Raw genomic sequence first — 23019 nt, forward strand, 5'->3', positions numbered from 1 at the left:
CAAAGCAGAGGAATATGCATCAACCCCTTGGCCAGGTTCCCCAGCAGCCAGGGGGGATACCTTGTGAATATTCTTGGAAGAAGGAGGAGGGTTGCAGCCTGTCCTGGGAGCTGGAGCCAGGGAGATTAGAGGTCTCTTCCTCCTAGGCACTACCTTGGCCCTCTCCAGTCTCCACACCAGCATCCATCCATCTCCACCCCAGGTCCTCATTTTGTCTTCTCTCCTCATCTGGGGGCTAGGCACACACAATCAAACATGAGTTATTTCTGATTTTATTTATAATATAAAAATGTTCAAGTGTCAACAGTCAGGTGTTTGGACATTTCAGGGCAGGGTTCCCATTTGGTTGGTTTTTTTTTTTTTTTTTTAAACAATTACCTTTTTTGACAAATTAGCAGTGGACCCAGTTTGGTGGGGGTGGGGGTGGGGAGGACAGGGGTGGAGAGGGAGTGGAAGTCATAGGTGGCTTGGGGTCTGGAAGAGTTGGTGTTATTTTATTGCTAAAAGGGGAATCAAATACACTGTGGAGTGGCTCTTCTCGGTCCCAGCGTGACCATGCATCCAATCTAAAGAATCTGAAATGCAAAGGACATGCAGGCATAAAATAGAAAAGACAACCTGTAAACGAAGGTGCTGCAGAGGACGGAAGGGCATCCTGGAGGCCATAGGTGAGGAGGAGCCGCAACTTTGGGGCCCTGGCAGAGCTGCCCCCTCCCTGGCGCCGGGACTGTTGGGAAGACCTTTCTCAGTGCCCCCTCCCTTATTAGCTGTAAGGAGCGGGGAGGCTCCCTCCCCTGTCCTGGTTGCTGTCGCTGGGACTCAAGTCTCCCCCTGAATGTCACCTGACCCCAACTCCAGCTCCAAGCCTAGGAGCTTCATGGGTCTGGGACTCAAGATCCTGCCTGGGGGCAAGGCTACTCCTGGCCTCACTTCCTTCCTCAGGGCCAATCCCCTGCCCGCCCCCACCAGCACCCAGCAGGCCTCTTCTTTGCCAGCTTCCTCTCATCCTTGCCAGCTTGAGATCCTACATCTCCCTCACCCCCCCCCCCCGCCCCCCGCACTCCACCCCACAACCCGACTTCTCTCCAGGAGCTCCAGATTAGCGTACAGCAAAAGGCACCACAATATAGGTTTCTATTAAAGAGTCAAAAAATTGGCCCATCTGTCTTTTTTTGTTGTTTCTTTTTTTTTTTCCTGAAGCTGTAAATCAGGATGTTACATATAAATAGATTCCCTATAAAAACGTCTTTCCGTTAGCTAGTATTATAAGACAATTTTTGCTAAAATGAAAATAAAACATTTTGTTATACTTTTTATCTTTTATAGAAAATAAAAATATTTTTATTTCTTTTTTCCCTCCTCTCTCTCTCCAGGCGGTGGTCTCTGTTCTCCCTAAAGACAGTGGGGCAGGCGAGGCGGAGGGGCGGCGGGGCCCCTAGAGGGGCGCCGAGTCCTGCTTGCCCCGCGGGGGCGGCCCGCGGCTGTGTCTGCTGCTGGCCCGCGTGCTGCGGCTGTCCAGGGAGTAGTAAGTCCTGCTGTCGGCCGCGGGGCAGAGCGGCGGCGAGTCCGAGCGCAGCGCGTCGTGCGCCGCGCGCAGGCCGAGAAAGGGCGTGCTCTCGGCCGCCAGCGCCCCGTCCGCGTCGTCGTCCGAGGCGGAGGCTGAGCCGCCCCCCGAGCCGCTGCTCGGCGACAGCGAGTCCCGCGCCGCGCGTGCGCGCTGCGCCGCCAGCCCGTTGAGGCGCGAGCGGCGCCAGCGCCGGGGCCCCGCCGACGTCCTGCGGGACGCGCCGCGGGCGCGCGGGCGCGGCGGGGGCGGGGGCGGGGGCGGGGGCGCGCACTCCTGCGTGGTCTCGTACTCGTCGTCCTCCGGGATGCGGAAGGGGCTGGCGGGCAGGCTGCCTAGGCTGCCGCCCAGTGCGCAGGCCCCACGCCGCGGCCCCGGCCCCGGCCCCGGCCCCGGCCCCGGCCCCGGCCCCGGCCCGGGCCCCGCCGCAGGGTAGTAGTAGCTGTCGTAGCTGCGCTGCATGTCCGCGCCGGGCCCGGGCCCTGGGCCCGGGGGCGCCGGCTGTCGTAGTAGCGGCTGCTGCTCCGCCAGGCGGTAGCTGATGGGCGCGGCCGGCGGTAGAGACACGGCGTGCGCCGAGTTGGGAGACGTGATCTCAAAAGTCGGCACCTGCGTGGCCAGCGAGTAGTGGAAGTCCACGGGAGAGAGGCGCGCGGGCGTGGTCAGCGCTGACACGTACCTGTGGGGAGAGGCAGAGGCGTGGGCCGGGGCTCCGCGCCCCGGTGGAGGGGGTGGATCCCAACGCGAAGCCGCGGTCTAGCCTGGGAGCCCCGCCTGCTAGAATCCTCACTGACCTGAAGCACTTTCCTTAACCTCTCCCAGGCTCGGGATCCTTATCTGTTAAGCGGGGATCACCACAGTGCTCATTCCTTGGCGCTGTTAGGATGAGCCCTTCAACGAATCAAACGGAACGTGCCAGTGCCTGATGCTGCTCCGTGAAGGAGCCTTGGGTGTGGGGGATGCCCACAGTCACCACCATTTCGGAACGGTTGCTTTAGGTCAGGCTCGGGCTGGGGCATTGGACGCGTACCATCTAATACAGGAATTCCGTAAGACTCTTATGTTAGCCTCACACTACACACGAGGAAACAGGCTCAGAACATTTAAATGACTTGCTCAAAGTTCATAGCCCCAGGAAGTGGTGGAGTGGGGATTTGAACCAATGCCGGGCAGGAATCAGAACTTAGACCCCATTGCTTTCTAAAGTCCCCATTACGGGAATCCCTGGGTGGCGCAGCGGTTTAGCGCCTGCCTTTGGCCCAGGGCCCGATCCTGGAGACCGGGGATCGAATCCCACGTCGGGCTCCCGGTGCATGGAGCCTGCTTCTCCCTCTGCCTGTGTCTCTGCCTCTCTCTCTCTCTCTCTGTCTGTCATAAATAAATAAATACATCTTTAAAAAAAATAAAGTCCCCATTACTCTTTCAGAATCACCTGTCTTCCCTCTCTCAAATGCACATCCAATTAGCTACCGTTCCTGTCTCCTGAAACACACACCATACCCAGCTCTACTCCATTCTGGGCTTAGTTGTTCACTCCAGTCATTAATGCACTCCAGGGCCTCTCCTCCACTGTATGCAGTTTCCAGAGCAATCTTTTAACATCACACTTTGCTTAAGGGATCCTTCCTGCTTACCCATCCAGGGCCCACATTCTAAGCAGAGCCCATGGCCATCAGCCACAGCTACCTGGCCCGGGCCTATCTGTTCAGGCCCACCTCCGCTTCCCTACAGCTCACCCTGCTCAGGGCACTTCACTCACTAGCCATGTTCTCAAGCGCCTCTGCTGGAACAACTCAGGATGCTCCCCTTGCCTGGAGTGTTCTCCCTGTCTCTCTACCTCCCAACCACTAAGAAGTCCTATTGCTACTGAAAACAATAGCTACTCCTAGTGTAGGTAGGTAGGCGTCGGAGAGCTACATGCACATGATCTCTGATGGCCTTCAAAAGAACCATGTGTGACAGGTACTGTATTTCATGATCTACAGCTGAGGAAACACAACACAGGGGTGATCAACCTGCTCCAAACCACGCAGGTGATGGAGTTGGGCTTTGAAAGGTTGGTCTTGAAACCCGGCTACTTTCTAGAGCCTGTAGTCAGAGACTGGGTCTCGCCCTGGTAGAATGGCCTGTGCCTAGTATGTTCCATAAGTGGCTATAAGCTTCACTGGTTTGTGTCTGTGGCTCAGAGCTCCTCGGGATCAAGAACCAGGTGGGCCATCTCTGGGTCTCCAGGCAGGCCTGCTAAGGGAGGGCTGACACGGAGTAGGCTAAGTTAGAGCAGGAGAACATTTTCTCTCTACTCCTGCCTGGAGTTGCCAGTACTATGCACCTTTCTCTGCTGTCCTCCCACAGACCCTACTTGCCGAGGGCTAAACAAGGTGGAGGGCTGGCCTTCTGTGACTCCTGGCATGCAGTCAGGGAACAAGGGGAGTTTCCTGGTTCTCACTCCATCCATTCCTCAGAAACTCTGGTGTCTTGATCCTTGGGTCTTGCTGCTGATACTGCCAGGGCCTGAAGTCACTCTTAGCTCGTGCCCAGCCAGCACTCCTTGCAGACAGCCTCCCCTCTCACCCTCCAATCTGCTCGATCTTGGTGTCTTTCTGTTCCTGCCAGGACATGGGGCCTCTGGGTGACACCAGGGTAGGGCTACCATATGTTCTGGTATGCCTGGAACAGCCCCTTTGTTCCTGATGTTCTAGTACAATTATTAACATCCCCTTCTACTTTGAAGAGTGTCCAAGTAGGATAATTAAATCAGATGGCCTCTCCGCACTAGGGTCCAGTGGCCCGGCTGCAATCCCAGCCTGTCAAGACCATACTGATGACCTTGAGCCGAGCATTGAACCTTTCAGGGACCCTGCTGGCCAATCTGAAATACAGGCATGAGAATCTCTAGAGTGTCTCTGTGGTGCCCTCAGGGACAGGCCTGGGTCAGCGGTGCCATTCTCTGGCCAAGGTGGGGCATGAGTCACAAGGCAGGAACTGACCTCTCGCTATGTGGGGAGTCACGCAGGGAGTCTATGGAGTCGTGGTAAGGTGGCCCAGCAGCCCTGCGCCGCTCTTCCAGGCTGTAGGCTGCTGCCCGCCGCGCCCGGGCCTCCACACACGCCGGGCTATTGCACTTGCTGGTGCCTACTGATGACAGCATAATGCCCGACTGGGAGTCGGAGGTCAGGCTTTCAGAACGTTCCAGGCTCCACGTGTGGCTCTCATGCCTGGAGAAGCCAGATGGAGGAAAGGTGAGGGATCAGGAAGGGGCAGGACAGCCCAGCAGGTGGGGTCCCAGGCCCATCCCCTCCCTGGTTCATTTCATTTCAGGCACTATCCTTTTTCACTCTGAGCCAATGTATTGTATCTTGTAGGAAGAAGGAGGGCTGAGTGTCCTGTGGAGGGGTGAGCTCCCATGTGCACAAGCCTCTTTTCCTCTGTGCCACCAGCCAAGCTCCCCCTGGCCTCGGCCTGGGGCCTCCTGTCTGGGACCCTTCCTCTCCTATGGTTTTCACTCACCTGTGTCAAGAACACAGCCCTGGTGGCCAACACATGGGGGCCCTGCCTATTCCATGCCACTTCCCAGGGAAGAAGGGGGCCAACCATGTTATTGCTTGAGCTCTGTGAACCTTTGTGCTGGGGCAGACCTCCCCACCTCTAAAGAAAGGGAAGCTAAGGTGGACTAGGTTCATATGGGCCAACGCAGGAGGGGGCATCAAATAGGTCTGGGTGTTTGAATGAGGAGGCACTTTACGCCGATAACTTGGTGCCCATACTAAACGTCAGGTGGGAGCATAGTGATGCTGTTGTTTCTCAGAGGCTGGTTTAGACTGAAAGAGGAAATCTGGCCCTCTGAGGAGCTAGATGAACGTTTAGTGGTGGGTTCTGGTCCATTTCCTTCCTCTGACTCAGGGACTCTCAAAACAGAGCCTAGCCTGGCTGGGTGTGGGGGGGTTCTCTTTGTATGTCTCCAGGAAGATGTGTGCATGCTTCCTGTGGGTGTGCGTGGAGGAATCTGCAAATCTGTGTGGGCCAGGGTGGTGCCCACCTGTGGCTGGAGGTGGGTGTGGCTGTGGAACAGTGGTGAGAAGGAGAACAGGAGTGGCTCCCAGAGAAGGTGGTCTCGGTTTCCCTCCGGATGACATGGTCTGTGGCTGGCACGTTCTTGGAGATATACTGCAACAGACACAGTTGGACAGGAGTTAGTGCTGGGTGATGGAGTTGGCCCTCTTTCCAGGTGGTGATGGAGAAGCAAAGTGCTAAGCTCTAGGTTGGGGAGTTGTCCACTGGATAAGTGACTTGGTGTTAGGGCAGCGATGACCCCAGCAAATCAACCCCTTGAGGAAGTAGGTAGAGTGAGGCCAGTCATCCTGGTGAGGCCAGGCTAGCAGGCAAGGCTGAACATGAGATGGGCTGGCTTCTGCCCTGGCCTGGCCTTGCAGGGGGCACGACGAGGCTGGCTAGCCAGTGAAGGCTCCAAGGGGATTCTGGGAACACCACTCACATCTGCCATCTGGATCTCCTCAGGGTCCAGCCGGGGGTGGCTGGGGCCATTGGCCAAGCTCCGGTTCTGGTGGGCTGGGCACATGTTCTGCCGGAGGTGACTATGCATCTGCTTCCGCTGTTTTCTGCACAGGAGAAGGGTGTGTTAGCCTGGTACCCACCCCCCACATGTGTATGAAGTTCCCTAGCTATCCCTCCAGGGGAACTCTTCTCCTTCTGCCTGGATGCCAGGGCCTTCTCCTGCTACTGCTCTTCCTGCGCTCCGGCTGCTCGCAGATCTACCTCCTCCACTCCTGATCTACCTCCTCCACTCGCACCACCAGCTTGGATTTGGCAGGACCTGTGCGAATGGGTTCTGAGCTTTGGCTCTGCTGAGAGACTAGAACTCCACCATTCCTAGCTGTGAAATCCTGGGCCAGTTACTTAAAACTCTCCATGTTTCACTTTCCTCATCTTAAAGTGGGTGACCACTTTTCCATTCCCAGTCCACTGAGAATTAAGAGCAGATAAAATACTCAAGCAGTGGTTCATTCATTCATTCATTCATTCGCTATTTCTTGGGTTTTTACCATGTGCCAGATGCTGTTTTAAAACAGAGAAGGTGACAGACATGATCCCTACCCCCATGGAGCTTGCAGGCCAGTAGGGAAGGCAGATAATAACCATATAAATTAATGAACAAGGTACTTTTGGTAAAGTGCAATGAGGAAAATAAAACATGGAGCTGTGGTGAGCTATGCTTGTGGGACTACTCTACTTTGGCCATATTAAGTACCCAATATGTTTGTTCTGTAATGATCCATTACATCACTCTCCTTGAAAGGCCTGCACTGGCCCTCTCTCACGGCCCTCTCCTCACCCTTGCTCTGGCCTCTGAGGGCTCTGTTCTGATCCTTCACTGTGCTGGTCGCCTCTGGCCTCTGCGGCTCTGCATGAAATACTACACTCACTGGAACACACTCAGCCTCTTCACCTGCTAACTCCTACTCTTCTTCCAAGCTCAGCCTAAAAGCTTCTTCCTCGGGGAAGCCCTTCTTGGCCTCCAGCTGAGACTAGGCACCCCCAAAATGTACCCCGTTACACTGGACACCTTGCTTAGAGCACCAGCCATGTGCCTAGTGGAGGGCCTGGTATCCAGGAGGGCATTGAATGAAAGTTTTTTCATTAAATGAATAAATGCACTGGAGCTTAGAATAGGGGTTTGCTTTTCTTCTAGTTCTTGACCTCAGTTTTTCTTGTTGGGCCCAGTCTCCTCTGGGCTCCTTGCGCTCTAACTCCCAAGACTGGCAGGGCCTCAGATTCCATGGGTAGGCACAGCAAGAGTCAAGACTGAGGGACTCAGTCCCCTAAGTAGTGGTTAGGCCCAGACCTGTCACTTTTTCTGCACTACATCACTCTAAAACCGTCATGGACTCCCTATCATTTATAGGATGAATCCAGGCTCCCTAGCTTAGGATTCAATGCCCTATGCCCTGGTCCCTTACGTGCCCTTGTACATCCAGCTGTCTTCTTAGAGTCCTATCTCTCTTCTTCTTGACCCCGGGCCTTTGCTCCAACTAGTCTGGACTGCTTATGCTCTTGGAACACAACTGATCCTGTCTAGCATTTGTCTGTTGCCTTGCACTATTCTACAGGAACTGCCCAGCACCCCCTTTCTGCACCCTTCTTCCCCTTGCCTCGAGGTTCTTCCCTCATCTTTCCTCTGCCTAGATGTGACCTAGCCTCATCTTTGCTGTGTTCTGGCCTAGCTCTCTTCTGGGTGGGACTACACAGTCCCTCCTGAGGCCTCTTTGTCCCCTGGGAAGGTAGTCTGCCTTTCTGTGCTTCCCCATCCCCAACACAGCTGCAGTGTGCCTGCCTGCCTGCCTGCCTGCCTATTTGACAGGGCAGATGCTCCTACACAGTGTCCTCTGAGGTACATACTAGGATCATTCCCACTTTACAGATGAGGACTCTGAGAAGTCTATCCATTTGCTCAGGGTCATGGCAAATGGGAGAGCTGAATTTGAACCCAGATCTTTCTTCTTCCAACACCTGTGCTCTTGACAATTCTTATTCACTGCTCTGGGGCCTGTCTTCTCTTCCCTCTGCTCCTGCTTCTTGGCCCAGCCCTTTGGCCTTGTACCAGCTCAGAGGACTCTGCAGGGGCTGTTGGGGCACAGGAGGGTGGGGGGTGGTTAGGCCAGACATCGGGGTGGGTGGAGGGGTTAGCAGTCCTGGAGGCCCATCCCTAGTTGGCCTCCCGCAGGCCCGGGTGCCTGGCACTTACTTGGTCTTGCAGTAGGCGACCACGCAGACAATGCCCACCACCAGCAGTGCCACACAGATGCCAGTAATAGTCAGCACCCTCTTCTGGTACAGCTCCTCGGCTTCTGCAGAGGCAGAGGTAGAGAATATGAGGGAACACGGCAGGAGGCAGATCTATGGGGACAGTGATGCAAAGATGTCCCCCTTCCCACCCCCAAAGCTTCGGGCTCCTGTCAGCTCAGGGCCTCCCAGCTCCTTGCATCTCCTTCCCCAGCTAGCCCCTCCCTCCTGGATTGCCTTCTGTTGCCCCAAAATCTACCCACCATGGATCTGGTCCCAAGTGACTACCCCTGAATTCACCTTCCCAAACCGTACACCCTGCCCAGAGCATGTGAATGGAAAATGCAGGGGGATGGAAGTGAGTAGGATGGAGGTGAAATTCCAAAGACTATAGTGGGGGCAACCCATTTTGACCAGCAACCTTGACCGACTCTACAATGGCCTCAGAGAGCCTGGATGGGTTGGGCACAGGTATTCTTCAAGGCAGTGAACATGTAGACCCTGGGCAAAGGCCTGGTTTGCCGTGTCAGCTTTGCCAAGAAGTGGAGTGTAGTTTGTGCTGGGCCAGTGACAGACCCAGAGGTTGGACCTAGGAGGGATGCCAGGAGCAGGGACAGAGCAGACCAGGCCCATAGAGTGGGGCATGGAAAGAAAGACCTTGGTTTACCCCTGGGCCTAGAAAGCACATGGCCCTGGCCCACTCCAGCCTTTCCCTTTGCTGTGAGAAGCCCATGAGTGGCAGCATGGTCCCTGATGCCTACAACAGTTCTTGTGCTCATGGAGCAGCCCCCACCCTTTCAGAGGAGCTGAGCTAGGCTGGGCTTCAAAGCCGTCACAAAGAACCGACTATCCCCTCCACCTCCCATTTCTTGGTGGGGCAACTCCGGCCCTTCTAGAGCAGAGAAAACAAGGAGGAAGAAAAGGAAAAAGGGGACAGCAGGAGCCTAGACACTCCCTGCCCCTTCCTACACCTGCCAGCTGGCCCCTTCTCTTCTCACAGCTCCCTCTCCCCAGTACAGGGACACATGGAGGCCAGACCCCAACACCTAGGGAGCCCTGGGAAATGTCCCTAAGTCCTTGGGTTTGCAGCACCTCCAGTGTGTACCCACTAGCAAACACTGGGAGTCCAAACCCTCCAGACACACATAGCTTTGAACTCTGCCTATCTGTACACAGACACCTTCACAAAAGTTCTCTCATACATGTCTAGGGAAGCATATACATACACGCCATCATGCAGTCTTAAACATCCCTCCACCCTGGACCCCCCTCTCTGGGCTCTGTGGTCCATGTCCTGCCTCCAGTTCTCATCTCTGCCCACCCCCCGCCCCAGTCCTCTCCAATGGGGATATCTGTCTCCATCACTCCTTTGAGACCACTCTGGTCATGGTCACCGACAATGTCCTACTGCAAAGTCCCAGGGTCATCTGCTTCCCCGACAGCTGACTCCCCCGGTTGGGCCTACTCCCCCTGGATGGTTCTTCTCTCCTGGGTGTCCTCCTCCTCCACTGGCTGACCTGTTCAGTTGCTGCTTCCTACTTCAGTTGTTTCTTACTTTTCTATGTGGGCCCAGAGGTGGAAGGGCCCAGAGCTCACAGGCTGCTTTCTTCCCTCCACCTGCCCTCTCTCCTCTCGTGATCTCATGCAGCTCACGTGAAAACTATCTGTATGCAGGTGACTCTCAAATTTGTATCTCCTGCCCTGACTTCTCCCTGAGCTCCAGACTCCTCTACCCAAGGGCCAAGGCCAAACAGAAGTGCAGATTCCCCAGCTTCTTTCTAGACCTGCTCCCTGCCCTTCTCCTCCTGTCCGTGGCAGCCCCTGTTTTCTTGTCACTCTGGCCCCAGACCTTGGAATCACTGCCAATGAGTCCTTTCTCCCACCTGCTCTGATACCTGGTGCTTTAGCAGCGCTTCTCAGCTCTGCCTCCCAAGTAGAGTCTGGCTTGGACCACTTCCACCACTTCTAGTTCAGTCCAAGGTGATGGCAACTCTCACCTGGATAGCTGGTCACCTCCGCCTCCACTCCTCCCAGCCTGTCCCTCAGCCCAGTCTGTTCTTTGCCCCAAAGCCAGCAGACCATTTACTTATTTTCTTAAAACTCACAATGGCTGCCCCCTGCAACTTGAGTCCAACCCAATCACCCAAACACTTCCTATTATGTCCCATTGGTGGTCCAGTCCTCATGTCTGCTGTGCCCAGAGTTGCTGGCATTCCTTCTACCCATTGATTAAGGCAAGCTCAGTCTAACCACACCATCCCTAACTTGCCGTGTCCCCTCCTCAAACACTCCCCCCGCTGTCTGCAGGGTTGCCTACTTTCCATCAGGCTTTAACCCACATGTTACGCCATCGCAGAAGCCTTTCCTGGCCACTTAGCTAAGGTAACTCCCTCCCCAGCTAGGCACCGTCCCATCACCTTCTTTTATTTGGCATGGCACTTACCACCACCTGATATCTTTCCTGTTTGTTGTCTGTCTCATCCTGTGAATTTGAGCACCGGGAGGGCAGGGACTCTGTATGCCAGATCACCAGTCTGGCAAATTCTGGGGTTCAGTAGATGCTTGTTGAGTTGGTGCAGGAATGGACATACAGACCACCGTTACAAACACAGACGTATTTGAGCCCACTCACATTCACCTTCACACCCTCACAGTGCCACCTGCACGATGCTCAGCCCTTAACACAAAGATGTCCCGCTGCACACCTTCATGCACTCAGCATCCTGTACTGGGAGGCCTCACAGGGTATGTGACATCTCCACCCCCCACAACATACACACCCCTGCAGGTCTGCCTCACATACCCCTGCCAGGATCATACACACCACGCAGACTCAGCCCTTCTCCTCCCAACCCATCACTGGCAGCAGACAGACACACTCTTGCATAGACTTTGAGCTCTGTCTTCTGAGAACAGCTGATAGGGGCTAGGTGGTGAGGGAGCTAGTGCCTCCCCAGACCTGCCTCCAGAACAGCCTTTTCATACTGCAGGTTCTGCACTGCATCTGACCCCACCAAAGCCTCGACCTTTCTGAGCCCCTACATTTTTCCTGCTGTAACATGTCTGGACATTTGAGGTTGGGGTGGAGCCTCCCAGCACAGAGAGAGGACAGATGACCCCTTCAGGTCCCTTCCCACTCAAGGTGTCTCCCAGGGCCCAGAGGGCAGTAGTGGGAGGGAAGTGAGGTTCTGAGCCAGGGAGCAGGAGGGCAAGTACCAAAGGCCGGCTTGCCCTAGACCCTGGCTTGTCTTGCCCACAGGCGAACACGCCTGCCATTGTGGAGACAGTTCATGGAGGGAGTGACAGCCTCAAGCAGATGGCAAAGCCTGGTAGACAGACACAGGGCAGGGGCCAGAGGCACAAAGGTGTTCTCAGCTGCCAGCGCAGTGCAAAATGGAAAGCCATGGAAATGGAAGTGGGAACAGAAAGGAAGATTAGAGTTAAACTGAAGAGGATGCCCCTCTGCACAACTCTCCAAGCCAGGATTCTGTGGCTTCTGGACACCAGCTCTGCAGGGGCCCGACTGTTGTCCGGCCAACCTACTGGGTAGCACAGCTCAGGCTGCTCCTCCCCCGTGAGGCCTCCCAGTGACCAGCCTCAGGCAAGGGGCTGCCACTGTACACAGGGCACACAGTCTGAACCCTAGGGTGCTCTGCTCTTCTGAGCTCCTTGTCTCCCCTAGATCAATATAGTTTATGATAGGACATCTTGGTGGGGCCAGAGGAGATTTTTGGAATCATCCCTTTTCCATTTTGGGGGAAGGAAACTAAACGTCCAGCACACATGGTGTCAGAGGCTGCGGAGAGGAGTGGTGTGGATGGCACTGACCGATACATAGAGCTCCATACCCTTTAGTTCAAATCCAAGGTGCTCTGGCAGTGCAGAAGAGAAGAGGGTCACAGAGGGGAAAGGATGGAGGGAGAGATACAGAGAGAGATGGAGGAGTGGGGAGGGCGAGGGAGGGCAGGAGGGAGAGGGAGGGAGAGAGAGAGAGAGAGAGAGAGAGAAACGTTGGTCAGGACTCTTCAGACACCAGCAGCCAGCCTGTGAGGTGAAAGCAGGTTAGTGGTGTCCCCTCCCGGCCTCCTGAGCCCCCACCCTGGCATTCAGTCCCCAAGACCCCTGAAGGAAGGTGGAGAGAGGAAATGTTAGGATCAGCAGGCAGGGCAGGTTCTTTAGAGATGAGTTGTGGGGTTAGTACCTGGTGGGGAGGCAGAGGCGTGAGAGTCAGTTGGCAGGTGTCCCAGGGAAGAGAGGTGAGTGGGGGTGGTGGTCTGAGGAGTCCCTATTTCCCTGCCTCACCCTGGCTCCAGTGCCAGGATTTCCATATTCTCATGCCCTGCCTGGAGACTGTCTGCTCAGCGCTGAGCTCATTCATTAGGCCCTCTTCTCTGTTCAGAACAAGGGCATGGGGCTGCTCAGGCTGGCCCTTGGCTGCGTCCTGCCTCCAGAGGTGTGGTTGGCCTGCTCATCTACAGGGAGCCTGGGCATGGAGACGCTTGAGTATATGGGGAGAGGAGGAAGCTCCAGGCAGCAGGTCATTTCTCCACATGACACTTGCAACACCCTAGAAGCCCACAGGGTCTAGGCCCTGGGGTTTGAGTCAGATTTCACTACTTAGAAAAGCAAACTGCTACTTGTAGGTAGAGCCCAGTGCATTCACCTGTAGAACATGTGGGTGTCAGATGGTGGACCAGTTGCGCTTTTTGAAGTGGAATCATATTGTAAGTGTGCGCTTCCAGAGCCCTGTGAAGTGGGCACCCACGCCATAGAGGGGTTAGATCAAAGGGCCCCTGCCCAAGGGCCAGCCCTGCCCCAGACCCGCTGCGTCTCCAAGTGCACCCAGCCTTTCCACCTCTTATCTCTTCTCTCTTAAAACTGGGTCTCTGGGAGCTCTGCCACCTGGCTTGCTTCAGAATCATCCAGGGCAATGGGATCAGGGCGTGGGGGGGGGAGCCCAGAAATCTCTACAGTGTTTCTGAAAAGTTCGCCTACCATTCTCATGTAGCCAGCACCCATCCATCGGCTCTGAGTTTGTTTGTCCCTAACTTGCTGTGGTGCCTATGGGCAAGTCTAGTCTCTGTTTCCTCATCTGTCAAAAGTGGCTGTACACAGTGAGAGGAAGATGCGAGAAGCCCAGACAGCGAGCCACTCAGTGCACATACAGGAGCCCAGTCTGTGGCCTCCCTGCGTATACAGGCAGCTCATGAGACCCAGGGAGGAGGTAAGATTGTGTTCTGACATTCTCATCTCCTCTAGAGGAAGGAGAGCATGGGAACCATCAGCAGGAAGTCCTGTGCTAGTCCTGCTGATTGAGTCCCTGGGTCTGACTGGCTGGTCATGAGAATGACCACCTGGAGAAGCGAATGAGGCTGAAAGCCATTGAGGACTTTTCTTCTGCTTCCCTGCCCTGGGAACCAAATAATAGTGACAGCAGCTTCTGGGCCTCCTCAGTGACCTTCCCTTTCAGTCAAAGGCCGGTCCCATTTGGGGGGGGGGACCAGTGGTGGCCAACAGGACAGGTGAGGTCATGGAGAGCTTGCTCAGTCTCCAGGAAGGCAGCCCTACTTCCCTCTCACCAGGGATACAGTCTGAGGGGCCTGTGGCTAAGTCTGCTCCTGTCAAAGAGGTCTCCCACTCATCATGTTCATAGGCTGCCACTCAGCCTGTATGGAGTGGTACCACCGAATCATAGACAGGTCTTACCAGCAGAAATTGGCATACTGACCCATGACCATGGCAACCTGATGCTGGACTCCCAAGAGGGCTAGGTTATTGGACAATATACAAAGTCATCATCCTGGACCTGTCCTGTGACACACACTTACAGGGTCCTGGCTGAGGAGGCCATGATGTGGGGCCCCTGATGAGAACACATGCTCATGCATCAGCACAGGTGTGTACAGGGGTGAGCAAATGTGTGTGTTTTGCATGTGAATGCAGGCACATGCTTGTGTGTTTGGGTATGTGTGAATGTGTTTGCACATGTGAGTATATGCTTATGTGTTTGTGTAGATGTCCATAGCTGTGTGTGTTCTTTCACTTGAGGGATATATAAATCCACAAAGTTTGACTCTTGAGAAATGGAGGGGCTGTCAGGGGAAGAAGGAGAAGCTTCAAAGAGCTCTTGTGGCCAGAGGCTCCATTTCCATGGCCATTGCAAAAGGTAATCTGGTCTAGGCTGTCTGGGCAGAGGGGCAATGTCAGACACTTGGCTCAGGACTTGCTGGGAGCCAGCCTCCAGGACACTAGAGCTGGTCCTTCTGCCCCCTGCCCCACACCAGCAGTAGCTGGGAGAGGTGCTAAGCTGCCCTCCAACTACAGCAGCAGGCTCTCCATAAGGCCTCCTTATGTATCACTGCACTTCATCCTCACTGGCACCCCTCCAGGTGTAAATGTTACTATCCCCATTTTGCAGGTGAGAAAACAAACTCAGAGAGGTTCTATGAGGCCCCAAAACTAGTGAGCTCAGCAGCTGGCATCTTTATTCAGATCTGTGTGAATCCAAAGCCTGAATGAACACTTCAGCTTGCATTTTTTTAACTACCTTTTCAAGTATGTGATAGAACAGTATAGAAAGTGCTCTGGGCAAAGTATGTGAAGAACATAAATCCTCCATGAAAAGGTAATAGCCGTGATCCTGATAACACTAGGCGGAAAGGCCTGTGGCAGCATTTCTAGGCTTTTTCTTTACCGCCCCCCCCCCCCCCCCGCCCCGCCAAGGTCCTGCTGACCCTCTAAGCAGCTCTGAGCTGAAAGCTGAAGCAGCCCAGCTGGCAGAGAAGCTTGGCCAGTGGCCGAATTCTGGAGGCTCTGCTCCTCTGATTCATGATGGGATGGGACTCCCTTTCCAGAACAGTCCCATAAGCCAGGGAGGCTCTGGGACTGAGAGGGGAAAGGAACAGGCCCTCCACCGCCTCTCTCCCCTGCTCCTTAGCCTCAGCCTGGCCGCTCTGTTTCCTGCTGAGGCCCCTCCTGATCTATGGTCCTGCAGTGGGGCTGGATCTGACTTTGCAATTCTTCCGGGAACCTGGGCTTTGCAACATTCTATTGGACCACATGCCCTGTCCACAGCTCCGCTCTTACGAGGGGCCGAGTGCTGCCTCCCACACTCTGTGAAGACAGCTGACCATCCTGGCTGCCCAGCCCCCACCTCCCTGGGGGCCTCTACTTTCCTCTTTAAGTCTTGGCTTCCAGGCTCTAGCAGGGAGAAGGAGGCAATGATTTCTAGGCTTTTGTGATGTGGCCTAAGGAGGATTGGGAAGACTCATTACTCTGCCCTGAGTCCCAAACCCACAAACCCTTTTACTCCAAAGGGCCACCTAAATGCTTCCCAGCCGTCCCTCCAACCCCCATTGTGCTCTCTGGGCCTCTTCTGGAGCTCCACCTCTCTCTGCCCAGGCACCATCTCTTTGGCTTCTAATTCTTCATGGGACCCAGCTGTCCTCCTTGGAGAGGGGGATGTGGGGGTGGGCCGAGCTGGGGCTTAGACTGCTCTGGAGTATGGCTGACCTCATCCTGGCTTGCAGGCTAGCTGACTGCTGGGCCCCCAAACAGTCTGGAGGTCCAGAGTCTGGCCTGGGGCTTTTTGCTCTGCTCCACCTCCACCTGGTGGCACTTGAAGAAATTGCTCCCGGCCTCAAAACGCTCCACAGTTATGGCCTCATCTTTCTGCTGCGGGGCTCATATTTTTTTTCCAGCTAACTATGCAAACCAGAAAGGTTCAACCTCAAGTAGAAGAAAAGAAAGGAATGAAGTCCTGGATGGGGACTCAGACCAGAGAGGACCTGGAGAGAATCACCAATTATCCCTTGAATCCTCATGCCCTCTCTCTTTCAGCAGAGTGCAAACCCCCACACCACCCTGTCCTGGAGCCGAAGCGAGGTCTCTGGTCTCTCTGGCTTCCATGGGAACCACTGCCTTGGGGCTTGTTCTTCCTCAATTCCCAGTTCCCCACTCTCCCCCATCACCCCAAATCAAAACCAAACAAACTCTGGCCAGACCCGAAGATAGGCTCTTTCAGAGAGCCCATTTCTCTCAAACATACTGGCACACACAAACGTGCGCACATTCACAGCCTGGCCCCACCAGTATGTGACCTCCTTAAACAGGCCTTAAAAGGCCGGCGAGGGCCCTGATGTCTCCCCCACTGCTGGTCAGGCTGCCTGACCTGGGAGGTGCTGCCGAGACCTGAGTGTGGCTCCAGTCGCCTGCAGAGAGGATGCAGTTGTTTTGTCCAGCAAAGAGAGAGGAGTGGGGTGGGGGTGGCAGGGGGCACATCGGTCTCCTCGGAATAGGCTTTTAGTGAGCCCTGAAGACTAAGAGGAGCCCGGGACACCACCACTCCCCCCATACCTCCTCCCCCATGTCCCCCCCACCCCACCTAGTCTCGCTAAGCAAGGCCCCAGCCCTCCCGCACGGGGAGATTGCCAGTCACCAGGGAAGGAAAGAAATAGAAGAAAGAGACATACTGGAGAAGTTGACCATTGCGAACTGCTGACACCTGTCCCCGGTGTATCCCACAGGACACCTACCAAAAGAAAGAAAACCAGAAAGAGAGAGCCAGGATAGCAAGACACAGGCATCACAACACCCCGGCACGGGCTCCTGCCGATGCCAGCTGGGTTCCTTGCCACCGTTACCGCTTGTACTGGCCTGGCCACTCTGCCCCTTACCTGCAGCCCTGAACTTTAAACCCAAGGATTAGGCCAAAAATGAAAAACAAAGCAAAACAAAACAAAACAAAACAGAAAAACCAAACCAAAACAAAACAAAACAGCCAAAGATCAAAACAACCAACACCCCTGGCCCTATGCCCTACATTGGAAGGGACTGCACCCGGAAGCTTTCTAAGGAGCAGGGACTTGTGTTTGTATCTTCAAACATACTTTGCTTAGGATCTGGCATGTACAATCGCAAAGGCAGTTTCTCCAAACATCTCTGTCCGAAGAATCCGTTTGGACATCTGGAGAAGGAAAAGGGGAAAAATCACAGAACAAACTGGCATCATCCACGAGGCTCAGGTTAGAAATCAAAGTGCACAGTGATGAATGAGAAAACCAAGTTGGGCACTGGGGCACACTCGTCACTGCAGGGGCTGGATTTGGGGCTGGGGGAAGGGCTCAGTCTTCCAAATCTCTCTAATTGATGTTGCTCCATGGGTGGTGGGGGGCAGGGGTGGGGCAGAGAGGAGGATGATTTAGGGAAGTGGGTGGGGAAATTGGGAACCTCATTCCTAACTGTCCTGTGGTCCGTTGAGACTTTCCTTCTGACCTGCCTGGGACCCCAAAAAGAACGGTAGCCCCTTGGTGCCAGGCAGTCAGGCAGGGTGCTGGGAGCCTTCCAGAAAACAAGTTCTGCAAAGCCACTCCTTCCAGGCCCTACCAACGGCTTCTCTCGAGGGTCCTGGGCAGGTTTTCTCATCCATGAAACAGCCCCCAGAAAGCTCAAAGGAGAACTTCGGGAATGTTGTTCCCAGACTGTGTGCCCATGACAAAAGTGACCTTGGAGATGTTTCATCTGTTCTCTCAAAGAGGGTTCTGTGGCCAAATAAATTTAGGAAATCCATTCCCAGGCTTCTTTGTAGAGCTACAGCGCACGCTGGCATATGAAAGGCTAGGAGAAGTTTTGTAGGAGGAAAGAGCCAAATATTCCAGTGTGTCCCAAATTTATTTGACCATGGAAGATGTTTCCTGAGGAACCCTTATGAACATGGTTTGGGGAAGGCTGCCCTGGAGCAATACATGGGGGTAAAAGGCTTAGTGGTGAACAGGTGAGGTTGAAGAGGAGCTGAAATTACCAGCAGTTCAAAGCTGGCCTGCCCAGGCCAGGTGTAGGGGTGGCAAGAACCACCGTCACAGGGTGGAGGGAAGGGCTGAAGCAGGCTCCCTGAGGACCCTGAAACCTCTTCCAGTCAGGGGTCTCCTGGCTCCCTGGGGTGCCTGTCCTTTCCCCCACGACCTGCTACTCCATCAGTGCCTGGCTCTGGGAGTGTGTTCTCGCGTGTTGGGTCCTCTGTAGCTGCAGAGCACCACCCACTCTCCCTGGCCATGTCTCTACCCTCAAGATCCATTTTCTTCTGTTCTCTGGCTGCCACTCTCAAGGGGGTCCCTATCTTGCAGATTTCCGAGATACATGCCCAGCGCTGTAGTATCTTCCAAACCCCAGCAAGGCCAGATACCCTAAGGGAAGCTTAGAGACAGGGCCAGACTGACCATCCCACCCCCAGCCCCTACTCAGAGATGGGTTTGGGCTGCCTCTGCCTCTTCTTCTTTAGGAAATGAGGTAACCCCATCACCGGTGTTCCCTCAAGAATAGGTCACTGTTCAACATGAATCAGTAAACTTCAAGAGGTGAGTGTACTCTACCTCTTAGCATTCTCGTGGATATCAACCATCAGCGACCCCTTGAGCTTATAGGGGTGGTTGCCATTGGCTGTGATGGACACTCACAGAAATCCCGTTGCCCCCATCTAGCCTGGGGGACTGGGAATGGTTGGTGGGCAGACAGCTGGAACTTCTCTGGGCCTTGATGGCATTTCCCTCTGGGGAGGCAGGAGGCTGGTCCTTGCAATGGTGGCAGTGTCTGTGGAGGCCCGCCTGGCCAGCGGGCAGTGGTGGAGGGCTGGGAAGTGTGTCTGGAGAATGTGGCGGGAGTGGGGGAGTTTACAATGGAACTTGATGCACACTCGTCCTGTTGAACAGGGTGGCTCGGAGGAGGAGGAGGAGGCTACCATCCTGTCAATGCATCATCCTTCTCTGATCTAAGCATCCCATCCCAGGAAAATGAAGGTATTTGCTAAGGCTTCCCAACCAGCTCCAGGCAGGCTCAGCTCTCCTTCCTCAGCTCTCAGAGACTGATGTCCACTTGGGATGGGGGCTGGAGAGGAGAAGTGAGTTTTAAAGCAGCAGCACCTTTGGAGAGGAGGATAAAGACTCAGGAAGTTGCCAAAATGACTCTTGGAATCCGCAAAGGAATAAGAAAGAGATAGGTTTGACTGTGTCCAATGTCTGAGATTAGCCTGGCTTGTGTGTGTGTGTGTGTGTGTGTGTGTGTGTGTGTGTGTGTGTGTTTTAGAGAGAGAATGGGGTAGTGCAGGGACAGGAGGGGGCCAAAGCAGAAATTTATTCCCACTGCTGACAGTCAGGGAAGCTGTCCTATGGTTCTTGGACACCGATAAGTAAGTGTATCCCTGCATCTCTGATCCCGCACCAGCCTGGACTAAACCGACTGTATTCTATCTTTCATGGCCACTGAGTTGTACAGCTCTGGGTGCTCAGTCTATGACATGAGTGTGCCCCCTGTTGTTGAGAAATATGGTCTTAATCTTCCTGCCCTGGGAAAGTGTGTTCCCTGCTGGCTGAACAAAAGGAAAGGCTGGGGGAAGGGCACAGCACAGGAGTTTGGGGACTGACACTGTATACTGTTCTTTGGGTACCAAATCTTTCTAGCAGGCTCCTGGACCCTCCTTACCCCTACTTATTGAGAATGGGCCACGTCCAGGAGCCCGGGGCTTCCCTGGGGAAGATTCTGAGGCTGGGCCTAGAGCCTTGCTACCCTGCACTCAGGACCAAGTAACAGGGCACGGGCTAAATAAACCTACCAACAATGAGGGGGTTCTGACCCGTGTCGGGAGCTGCCTGGTAGTGGGTAGGTTCCCACTAAAACAGGGATGGGCCCTGTGAGTTTCAGGGGCACAGGGGACAAATTAGAAGGAGCGGCAGGTCGTAGCTTTCTCAGCCCTCCCCCAAGTCATCAGCTCTGACTTTGGGAGGGTCTGTGCCCAGGGCTGGAGAAGAGCAGAGGTGAGATGGGCAGAGAGGAGAGCCCATGGGCTGTACCTGGGGTGACAGAGAGGTTGGGACTCTTGCCTCCCCGTTTCTCACCCACGTCCCGGGCCTCAGTTTCTCCTTTTGGTAGCCTGGGGATAATGCCATGTGTGCTGCCCTCACCCGGGGGAGGGGGAGGATGAAGGATGAGGGTGTGCCCCGGGCACTGGAGGGGGTGAAGGGTCTCTGGCCTCATGAAGAGTGGGGTGGAGATGTGGAGAGGATGAGCAGGCAGATGGGTATGGGATGGGAGAACCATCTGAACATGGAGGGGTGGGGGGCAGGAGGGGCGGGGGATGAGCTTGATGGGAGAAGGAGGCATGCCGCTGGTATGTGCACAGGGCTGGAAAGAGAGTCTTGTTCTGTCATCATCCCCTGAACCAGTCCCCAAGAGTCACGCACCAACCGTGCTCTACAAAAACATGGAGAGAAGAGGAGAAAGCAGCAAGACGTGCAGAGGCCTCTGTCTGGCCCAGACAGGAGACAGTCACCTTGATTTGGACCCCCATTTTCAAATCCTCCTAAGTTTTCTAAAAACAAAATCCAGTATCTGTGACACTGTTTATTTTGGCTCTGAATTCCAGAAAAACAGGAGGGGACGGAGTGTGCCTGCTTTCCAACACTCCCTGCAGGGCTCTGAACCAATACACAACAACAAGTGTCAGAAAACCAGGAAGGAAAACTGATTTTTATAGAAACTGGAATGAAACTGACCAGTCTAGTTTCATTATCCAAGCTAAGCGGAAATGCAAAAAAATCAAAATAAAAAGTAAACAAACAGCACAAATGGTAAGACGTGAGTTCCATTGCCTAGATTCTTTCTTTTTTATTCCATTCAGGTGTCATCAGGAATCCCAAGAAGCCTGCCCCCCTCTCCCTCCCCGCTCCCCCGCCCCCAGAATGGCCTCTGGGTTCCACCCTGCCCCCCTCCCCCCTGTCCTTCTCCAGCACAGCTCTGAGGACCTGCCCTCCTGAGAGTGATCCTCACCAGGGACGCCCCTCTCCCCTGGGGGCTCAGGGAGTCCGGGAAGTTGGTTCCAGGAGCCCTGGCTGGGGCTGACCTAGGGCAGGTTGAAATGGGGAGGTAGTGATTTTGGGTACTAACTTCGCGTTGTAAGCGGTGAACCCCAGTTGCCCACAGGACCCATCTTCACAGTGATTTAGGCTCCTGCCCTCTGAGAGAATCTCAGATTTAGCTAGGTGTGACTTAGAGGCTCCTAGGGGTGTATGGCCTGGCTGGCAGGACCCTGTGCAAACCCACCTAGCTCATTGCATCTCACTCCACACTGTACACTCACACTGAGCCCTGGGCCCCCGTGGCCTTCCTTGGCCCGGGCACCCATCCTGTGTGGCTGAAACCTCTCTTGCCTGGAGCCAGGGCTGATCTCACTTGAGGCTGCTGGATTCTTTCAAAGTTCTGGGGTCCAGGGGGGCTAAGGAAAAGGAGAGGCCTGGTGTCTGTGTGTGTGTGTGTGTGTGTGTGTGTGCATGTGTGTGTTGAGGGGTAAAAGAGGGGCTTACAGGGCTGGGTGAAGTCTGTGAGGTCCACCAGAACCCTTGTGAGTTTCTATAGATCTATTGCAGAGGGCTCAGAGCATTTTCCTGGCTAGAATGTTCCCTGGGGTCTGTTGCATGAATGTGGCAGCCCTCTGAGAGGCAGAAGAAGGGGAAGGATGAGGAGCTGCTGAGTCCCGGCTGAGAACTTCCCTGAGGGGTCTGCTGTTGCTGCTGGGACAGTCCCCTGCAATTCCCGATGGGGGAGGCCAGCCGAGGGATGGCAGCAGGTGAAGGGTGGGGCTGGGGGAAGCCAGCGGAGGAGGCCAACTGGGGCAAGAGGCACCCATCTGCCTGGCTGTCTGGGCCGTCTCGCCTAACACTGAGGGGAATGTGGAAAAGGCTCGGCCTCTCATTATCACCCTGTGAGGTGGAGGGAACTCGGGCTAAGGCCCTCGGCAATGGGGAGATGCAGCTCTGGAGCTGGAGCCCAGAGGCAGGAGAGCTGAGAAGTGCTGAATCTGACCTTGTCTGTGGGGAGAGCAAATGCCCCCCTCTCTGAATTTCCACCAACACTCTGGTGGCCTTTGCCCAGATGCCTCGTGAATGGGGCAACTCTGGCACCTTGCCTGGGCCCTAGGCTTGGGGTGCTTTGAAAACCCAAAGTTGTTAACTAGTGCCTCCCACCCCTCCTCAGGATCCGGCCAGAACCTGTGCTGCCCTCACTGAGCTCTCCCTTTGGCTCCGTATTCACCCACCAGAGACTCCCTCAGGGGGCCCTAGGGGCCCAGTTGCTTGACTAGGACCAAGCTGGACCTGAACAAGCCCTCCTGGATTACTGTGCTCCCACCTGCCCTGTTTGCTAAGGGGAGCAGGATGGAGATCCTGCTGAGTAGCCTTGCCTGGCTAGAGGACGAGAAGCCCCAACTCAAGCTTCTCCTCAATCCTGACCTCCTCCATTTTAGGCCATACCAGAGTGGTGTCCTTTCTCCCCATAGAGAGTGGCTGGGGTCTGAAGCAGAATAAGCAGCACCCAGGGCATATCTGGACACCAGGCAAGGAAAGCAGCCAGGTCTTGAGGCAAGCACTGGATGGTCCTTGTCTCCCCTCAAGGCTATTTAGAGCAGACCCTCCACAACTGAGGCTCTGGGAATTGTGCTTTGCCTGACCCTGCCAAGCTCCTCACTGCTGGGAGAGACACACCCTGGGAAATGTTTGTCAGAACAGTTTGGAGAGTTGCTGAGAGACTGGGAGAGAAAGGGGCAGGGGTGGGGGGGAGACAGCGAGAGGGAGGGAGAGAGGGGACAGAGAGAGAGAGAGAGAGAGAGCGAGAGC

At 54.9% G+C, this 23019-nt stretch overlaps 1 protein-coding gene and 1 long non-coding RNA gene across 17 annotated transcripts in view; one reads left to right on the forward strand and one right to left on the reverse strand.

Annotated features, from left to right (window-relative positions):
• Nucleotides 1-1338: 1338 nt before the first annotated feature.
• The window catches only part of NRG2 (neuregulin 2), a 241148-nt gene continuing 219467 nt past the window's right edge, over nt 1339-23019 (reverse strand). The window contains exons 6-13 of the mRNA XM_077897475.1: nt 17251-17327; nt 16834-16892; nt 12211-12406; nt 8325-8427; nt 6057-6180; nt 5601-5728; nt 4552-4779; nt 1339-2243 (exon numbers count right to left, since the gene is read on the reverse strand). Coding sequence (XP_077753601.1) covers nt 1436-2243; nt 4552-4779; nt 5601-5728; nt 6057-6180; nt 8325-8427; nt 12211-12406; nt 16834-16892; nt 17251-17327 — 1723 coding nt within the window. The 3' untranslated portion in view covers nt 1339-1435. The remainder of the gene's footprint in view (nt 2244-4551; nt 4780-5600; nt 5729-6056; nt 6181-8324; nt 8428-12210; nt 12407-16833; nt 16893-17250; nt 17328-23019) is intronic.
• Nucleotides 4701-20977, forward strand: LOC144313959 (uncharacterized). Of its 16 annotated transcripts, none has more exons than XR_013379600.1 (7): nt 4701-4803; nt 13465-13586; nt 14193-14258; nt 16888-17385; nt 18639-18714; nt 19066-19152; nt 20775-20977. It is a non-coding gene; the product is annotated as an uncharacterized LOC144313959 (long non-coding RNA). The 16 variants fall into 16 exon arrangements; XR_013379609.1 differs by having other exon boundaries at nt 4714-4803; nt 13371-13586; nt 17260-17385; XR_013379599.1 differs by having other exon boundaries at nt 4716-4803; nt 13371-13586.

This window comes from Canis aureus, chromosome 5 (assembly GCF_053574225.1).
Source record: "Canis aureus isolate CA01 chromosome 5, VMU_Caureus_v.1.0, whole genome shotgun sequence".
Classification (NCBI taxonomy): Eukaryota; Metazoa; Chordata; class Mammalia; order Carnivora; family Canidae; genus Canis; species Canis aureus.